Source organism: Schistocerca gregaria, unplaced genomic scaffold (genome assembly GCF_023897955.1).
Source record: "Schistocerca gregaria isolate iqSchGreg1 unplaced genomic scaffold, iqSchGreg1.2 ptg000599l, whole genome shotgun sequence".
Classification (NCBI taxonomy): domain Eukaryota; kingdom Metazoa; phylum Arthropoda; class Insecta; order Orthoptera; family Acrididae; genus Schistocerca; species Schistocerca gregaria.
This window is the reverse complement of record NW_026061988.1, coordinates 368615-376478: the sequence shown is the minus strand read 5'-3', so window position 1 is coordinate 376478 and position 7864 is coordinate 368615. Positions and strand designations below refer to the sequence as shown.

At 51.3% G+C, this 7864-nt stretch overlaps 1 protein-coding gene and 1 long non-coding RNA gene across 2 annotated transcripts; one reads left to right on the top strand and one right to left on the bottom strand.

Moving 5' to 3' along the window:
• The first annotated feature begins 2284 nt into the window (after positions 1–2284).
• LOC126316834 (HBS1-like protein) lies at positions 2285–4285 on the top strand. The gene has a single exon (XM_049992928.1). The coding sequence runs from the start codon at positions 2285–2287 to the stop codon at positions 4283–4285; it is 2001 nt and encodes a 666-aa protein (XP_049848885.1).
• Positions 4286–6581: 2296 nt separating this feature from the next.
• Positions 6582–7822, bottom strand: LOC126316742 (uncharacterized). Its single transcript, XR_007556269.1, has 3 exons — positions 7495–7822; positions 6767–7408; positions 6582–6651 (listed from the first exon to the last, which is right to left on the bottom strand). It is a non-coding gene; the product is annotated as an uncharacterized LOC126316742 (long non-coding RNA).
• Positions 7823–7864: the final 42 nt, after the last annotated feature.

The following is a 7864-nucleotide window of genomic DNA, read 5'->3' as shown; positions in this document are numbered from 1 at the left end:
ACACACGCGAGACAGATAATTCGAGCAAAGAAGAGAGACACCAAAGGTAGACTGTAACTGACTTGCGTGAACTTTAGATTTCGGCCGCGCAGTCAGCGGCGTTGACCGCCACCGGCCTGATTTGGTCTCGATATTCCACTCAAATTATTCCTGTTAACTATAATCTGTTGAGCGTCAATCTTTTTGTGGCGGCCACAGGAATGTATCAGCTGTATCGAAAGTACATGCATTAAAAGTGCGTCGTTCATGTATCAACACCGTCCAAACGAAAAACAGCTCCGAATCGCTAAGCGTGTCTTTGTTTCGGCACGGTCGTCCCCTTGTTCAATTAGGAAAGGCTTGCTGCGACGAAAAAAGATCGGTTATTCACTAGCATTGGCAGCATAGTTCTCAGCTTTGATTTTCTAAATCCTTCTTTTGAACGCCGCAAAAAATGCACAGTGTACTTCCGTGTGCAGGTAAATAGAATGTAGCCGCCAAGGTCGCTTTTTTTTGATGGACAAAGAAAAAAAACATTTCCATTTGTGTACTGTGATGCAACAATTGGCAAACGTCTATCGCCTGCGTGACGTGTGATCGCGCTCTATTTGTAGTGACTCTAGAGAAGCGCGAAACTTTTCTGCCCGCGCCGAGCGTTGCAGGTGCCAAGTGCATCACGTTGAGCGATTTTCTGGGAATTGTTGTACCGTTTTATAGAGGCTACAGTTTGCTTGGCAGTTTTTGAGCCAAAGACTAAAAATACAGAGGCTCTATCTTTGAAAGCAAAAGACGCATGGAGAAAGTTGCAAGTCCCGTTCTTGTAGACTCTCCGATTTGCGGCGAAAGTGACGTGGGTGGTCTTTCGATACTGCTTCGTAGAGGTGTCTCCAATGCGAATTTCGTAGGGTTTATGAATTGGTGCACGCTTTTGTTTCACCGCTCGTGCGCGTTCTCTCCCTCTAGTCTTTAGGGCTGTGAAATGAGTCAGGCGATTGATAGAGTTGTGCTGATCCCGTCGAGTGCATCTGGGGCTTGGGGTCTTGGGGTTCGAAGGGGCCCTTTTCTTTGGCGTTTCCGTGTTGAGAGCCCGTTCTATGCACAGAGAGAGGAATAGTTTGGCTGGCCTCGGTGAAGAAGTGGCCTTGGGTTGAAGGAAGGTTTGGCGTCGATGTGGGGTAGGGCGGAGTAGCTGGGAGCTTTAGATGGGTGCCTCTGTTGGCCGGCGTAGGTATTTTGGGTGCGGTCGAAGGGTTTTCAACGCTAGGCACTTCGACCGAAAACTGCTCGTGTTGGAGGGGGTGTTTGAAGAGCGGGAGCCGTTGCAGCAGCAAGTTGAAAAAAAAGTTTTCGAACGGGACAGTGGATTTGCAGATTTTTCAGAAGTTGTCGTTCGAGGTGGTGCAGAGGTGTCGGAGCATGGGGGTTGCTCCGCCGCGGGAGGGACAGGATTCTTTGTGGGTGTGTATGTGTAGATGTGTGGCTATGGGTTGGTGGCTTGTTGTGTGCGATTGGTTCTGTCAGAGGGGTTGAGGCGGCAGAGAGCGCGAATAGATTTGAGGGTGCAGGAGTTTTGCGAGGCGCGGTGGGGGGGGGGGCGTGGTTTTATGGGAGAGAGGGGGAAGGGAGTGGCGTTCTTTGAGAAGTTGGGTTTTCGAACTGCGCGGAGACGTGCGCGCGAGTTTCGGGGGGGGGGGGGAGAGGGGTGGTTGGGTTGGATGGGGGGGGGGGGGCCGCTTGAGTTTGGCGAGGGCGTTGCGAGCTTATTTTTTGAATGTGGAAAAGTGTACCTTCTTTTTTTTTTTTTAGTGGTAGGAGGAGTTGCGCAGTCAGCGTTTGAACAGAGTGGTAGTAGTTGGTGTTGATTTCGCGATGTCGCCTCCTCGGAAGTACACGTATGACTATGGTACATTTTCGGTGTTTTTTAGAGTGAGTTTTGCGCGGTGAGTGTTGTGACGGGTTGCTTACCGAGGGAACCAGGAGAGGAAGAGTATGATGACTACGGTGTAGAGGACGCGTATTCGTTTAGTTCGGAGGCTTCGACAGAGGGTACGGACGTTTGAGGGCGTCGAGCGCGGCGTGGGGGGGGGGGGGCGCGCGCCGAGGCGTTGTGAATGCGAGGGGGGTTGGAACGAGGACTGACGAGAGGCGAGGGCGCGATGTGTGTGCAGATATAGAGTACGCGAAGGGAAGGGAGGAAGGCGAGATGGGGAAGTTTAGTGGGTGGTTGATAGATGTGGGTGGTTACGAAGAGGGGTTTAGAGATGGGGAGGAGGGGACTTGTTTGTCGTCTTTGGCGGAGCACTTGATGGATCACTACGCGAGTCAGGTGACGGAGAGGGTGACGTCGGACGCGGTGGCGAGGTTGGGGAGAGAGATGGGTGGTGAGGAGGAGGAGGAGGAGGCGATTGTACCGTTTGATTTTTCGGAGCCGTCTCCGGACGACATTGTGCTGGCGGAGCAGAAGAAGGCGTTCGTGAAGGGAGGAGAGGTGTTTGAGTCGAGGGCGAGTGAGTCGAGGTGCGCGGAGAGGGGGAGAAAGGGGCCGATAGTGGCTGGAGGGAGTCGATACAGAGGGCCGATCGTGGCGGGTGGGAGAGCGTGTGGGACAAGAGAGAAGGAAAAGGGCGAGAGAAAGAGGGGAGAGGGGAGCGGTGAGGAGGTGAAGGGAGCGGCGGATGAGGTGAAGGGGAGGTCTGAATTGAGGGAGTGCGGAGCTGAGGGTCACAGGGGTGCGAACGTGTTGGGTGGGTCAGAAGGGAGGAGGGAGTCGACGGTTGGTGCGGGGAGGGAGGAGTCGCGTTTGAATGGAGAGGTGAAGGCGATGGAGAGCGATTTGAAGGGTTTGCAGATGAGACACCAGAGTTTTAACCTCGGCCACAGCACGGCGGTGGAGAGGGGTCAGCTGAAGTCGTTGGGGAAGCAGATGAGCGAGGCGAAGAGAGAGAGGGCGCTATCGGAGTTGATGGGTGAACAGGAGGGTCGTGGTAGGAAGGAGCGGCTGGGGATGGTGATCATAGGTCACGTCGATTCTGGAAAGAGCACAACGATGGGACACGTGCTTTATTTGCGAGGAAAGGTCGACAAGAGGACGATCGAGAAGTACGAGCAAGAGAGCAGAGAAATAGGAAAATCGAGCTTTCACTACGCGTGGGTGATGGACGAGGATGAGGAGGAGAGATTGCACGGAGTTACGGTGAACGTTGCGATACATTTGCTCGAGACGGAGAAATATGTCGTGACGATTTTGGACGCGCCTGGACATCGGGATTTTACTCCGAATTTGATTTCTGGAATTATCCGAGCGGACGTCGCTTTGTTGGTGGTGGATGCGTCGTCGGAATTCGAGCAGAGGAACGTGCTGGAGGCCGGGCAAACTCGAGAGCACATCTTGCTGGCGAGGTCGCTGGGAATCGTGCAACTTATCGTGGCGGTGAACAAGATGGACTCGGTCGGCTGGGAAGAAAGCAAGTTTGAAAGTGCCAAATCCACGCTGCTCTCTTTTTTCAAGAAGATCGGATTCAAGAGCTCGAATGTCTTGTTCGTCCCGATAAGCGGTCTAGAAGGGGTGAACTTGGTCGGACCTAACTCAGGGAGCCCCTCGTGGTATCAAGGGCCGACGCTCTTGGAAGCGATCGACAGCTACAAGCCAATCAAGCGGGACTACACCAAGCCCTTCAGGTTCAGCATCGCCGACGTATTCAAGGACACTCGAGGGTTCGGAGTCGCCGTCTCCGGCAAAATCCCGACCGGATTCGTCAACACGGGCGACAAACTGCTCCTCATGCCCTCGAAAAGGCTCTGCGTCGTCAAAGCCATCCGGTGTCACGGAGAACTCAAACCCAGAGCGGTCGCCGGTGAGAACGTCGAAATAGGACTCCAAGACGTAGACATCCAACACCTCAACATAGGCGACGTTCTATGCGACCCCTCTAACCCAATCAAGGTGGTCAGCCTGTTCCAAGCACAGCTGACCACCTTCAACTTGGAAGTGCCCCTCTTCCAAGGACAAGACGTCGCCATATTGATTCACAATTCGAACCAGGTCGCCACCCTTTCGGAAATCATCGGCATATGCAATCCGAACGGAGAAATCACCAAAAAAAGCCCGAAAGTTCTCGAAGACCGCACCAACGCCATCGTCAACATCCGCGTCCAGCCGCCCGTGTGTGCCTACCTGTTTCAAGATTGCAGGGCGTACGGCAGATTCACTCTAAGAGATAAAGGGAAAATTCTGGCCGCGGGCATCATCACGAAAATACTCGAACAGTCCCCGTACATGCCCAGGTCGTCCTCTTCCATTCGCTAAATCCCCCCGCCTTCTTTTTTTTTCCCTAAAAGCTGTCAGGGCTTTTTTTTTTTTTTGGCCGTTGCGCAAAATTGTACCAAAACATCAGCTTATTTTTAGCACCAGGAGGACGCGTTCTAGACTCGCTCTCCAACCAACGAGACCTCCGCCACTCTCGGCTCCCCCCCTCCTTCCTTCCACGCCTCATCAGTGAAATTTTATGACGGCGCGAACTTGAAGGGGTCTCCCGCTGCCCGTCTGTACTATACGAAACCTGTGTCTGATATCGGAAAACAGGCCCCCTCCCCAACCACCGACGCCCTTTGTCCCCCCTCGTCCCTCGCGATGACGATGAGTCAGCCAAAGCCCGAGCCAAAACAGCGCGCCTCCAAACGAATCGATTCCCACCTGCATCAGCAAGAGTCAGAACTGTCCAAATTCGACAGTCAAGAGGAAGAAATGACAGCGTATGTGTGCAAATGCACCCGTGAAACTTTGCTCCTTGTTGTGAAACGCGCGCGTTTTGCGTCCGTCTGAAAAATGTGACGGCTCTTTTTTCGAACCCGTACGCTCGCGCATTGCAGAACCAAAATAATTTAACTGATAGTCCCCGCAAGCGACGAACCTCTGTCTCCGAGAACCAAGCGCGCCCTGCGTCGCGCTGAAAAAAAAAATTCGAACTTTCAAGCCGACCCCCATCACCCGACCTCCAAGGGCACTTCTTGTGATGAGACCGACTCCGACTCCAGCATGTCCTCGTTCCTCGCCGAAAACACTGACGGAGAGAGCTCCGATTCCAGCCGTCAAAACACCCGTCGTACCTGTCAAATGAGAACCGATCAAATTTTCATACACAAAGTATCACCTGTCAATTTTCGAAGAAATAACGGTAAACCCGCCTCGACCACGGGCCGCTATAAGAAAAAACCTTCATACACTCGTCTGCCGCACATCCTTCTCCTCATCACGCTGATCATTACCGCCCTGGTCGTTGCCGTAATACTAGATCCACAATCCGGTCATTACTGGCAGCAAGCGGTTGCGTACATCTCTTGTTTGAAGGCTCGCTGCGAAAGCCATCTGCCTTTACCTGTCATAGCGTTTTTTAACCTCGTTTCTGCCAAAGTCTCGTTCTTCGCCCATAGATCCATCCAGCTCGCTCGTCAATATATCTCCTAGCCCGCCATTAGATACAGAAGACGGGTCAAATCCCTCTGAGGGCGACTGTCCGGAAAAACAATCGCGTTTGTTTGTCTCCGTCGCACAGACCTCTTCGGTAGTTCGGCAATCCCTGGCACCGTACCCTCCGTTTCGAGCCCCACTCAGCGGCCTCCCCCGTTGCTCAGAAGAACCAAATTGTAGCCCTGATTTTTATATAATTCGGCTCGCGATAAAATGGGACACCGGTTACACACCTCCTCAATTGCTCTCTTCCGCACGACAGCTTCCCTGAGCCTTTTGTGCGCGTACACGAACTCTCAAATCGCTCTTGTCTCAATAAACCTACTCGGTCGATCTAAGAACCGAAATTCAATACTTTTTTTTGAAACACAACACGTCACTCAGTTTCTCGCATCCACCTACCTCGGCGCACTTCTCCCAGGTAAACCGTCGGCCCAATTCAGTCCCAACTAACCTCTGTTGCGCGCATCTTCTCATCAATGCGCGAACACACCGTCATCAATCTTCACAAGCCTCCAAATACAGAAAAAAAATATGTCATAGTTCCCCTTTCACACTGTCCTTCAAAACCACCTTTGTCTACAATCGCCTGTTCCTCGCACCGCCATGCGACGGTTCACTTTTTTTCCACTTCTTCACCCTCGACATCTGTCCACAATTTTCTGATAACGGCTCCTCTGCTGCTCCTTATGATATCCTCGACAATTCCGACAATTTCTTCGTGCACTTCGAGCGGCTCCCGATCTGCCGCTATCTGCTTCCAGTAGGACTTATCGTAGACGACCCCGTACCAGCGCCTCACCTTCTCCTGGGTCGCCTGGTCTTCGTATCTCTCGGTCCCGTAGCCGCCTCGACTGGCTGCCTTCTCAACTGGTAAATCCAAGTACAAAACCAGGTCCGGCCGAACCAAACCTCGATCAGAACTCTGGCACCACTCCTGGCTCAGACCCTTCGACATAGAATAGACCACACCCGAAAATGCATACCTATCACATATCACGGTCACTCCCTGATTCAACAGGTCTATCAACTTGGAACTAGAAAAATGTCAAAACCAGGCAAAAAAAAAAAAAAAAAAAAAAAAAAAAAAACTCACTTCTCCTCCCAACGATTAGCTGAAAATAACAAATGAACGGCTTGATCGTCAATATCTAAAGACTGGCTCAAATACTGGTGTAATACCGAACCAGTCACACTCTTTCGATCTCCAATGCCAAAATAAAAAAAAACGTCCAGACATCGAACACCCGGGTTTTGACAATTTGTTAGTCACGCTGGACCTCCTATAGCAGAGCTCTCTTATACCACACAACTGCGTACTTGGAAAAGAAATTTTTTTTATATTTTCTCCACTTTTTGTCAGTTTCTCTGCCAAAAGCTCGGCTTGCATCGACTTCCCTGAGCGGTCCATACCCTCGAAAACGATCAAGCATCCCCTACCCTTTTCCGACATCTTTAAACTTAAAAGCCACTCAGCTCTCTCTAAAAATCATAAAAAAAAATTAAGCCTTTATTTCTTCGCCCAATTCTTCCTCTTCGCCTCTTCTGCTATCGTCCGCCAATGCCGCGTTGAGCCACGGGTTCACATCCAGAGAGTCCCATTCCATCCTCTCTTCATTCGAATCCGCCAACGCCGCAGGTAACGCACCAAACTTTTCCCTCCATTTTGCACAGAGCAAATTCGAAGGCTCGCCAGTCAGGTGCGGACGAATCTGGTTGAACAGAGCTGTCAGCTCCGCATCTAAATGCCTACATAGAATAAACATGCGTGCCAAAGATGCTGACGTGATCACGCAAAACGGCAAAAAGTTCGTAATTGCTATCATCGACGAATAGAGCTGAAACGCGGATACCATAAGATTTCCCACCTGCACGAGCAGTAAGTGCACTCCATATATTCTGAATAGCAGATATTCCCAATACGCATCCTCCAAAGACGTCAGCCTCGGCTGATTCAAAAAACTAAAAAAAAAAGTTCAGCCTAAGTCCGCGGAGAATAATAACCCTTTTAGTCCAGTGCTAGAATCGCACGCACTCGTCACCTGTACTTTTTTCTCGACGTCTGGCACTTTTTCACCGCCAATTGCATTATCTGGAACAGCCTATCCAGTCCCAGCACCTTCAACTTCGCACTTATTTGCCTCGACCTCTGAAAGAACTTGGCATTTTTGTGCATGTTTCGGCGCTTGTATAATATGCGCCTGTAAATGCCACTCTCTTCCGACAGCAGTTTCTCTACCTGAAACACGAACGAGGTCACGCTCTTGAGCCTATCCACCAAGCGGGGCTCCGCCGAAAAGGACAAATAGCGCAGGCTAGAATGAAGGCGAAGCCATGAAGTATAAATCGAATCAGGGTCTTCAACCAGCTCCCGGAATTCCGAAAACAAAAACGGCATTGTTTTTTTTCGTCGAGTGA

What these genes read in the sequence shown, in the direction of transcription:
- LOC126316834 (XM_049992928.1), top strand. Translation starts at nt 2,285, where the DNA reads ATGGATCACTACGCGAGTCAGGTGACGGAGAGGGTGACGTCGGACGCG.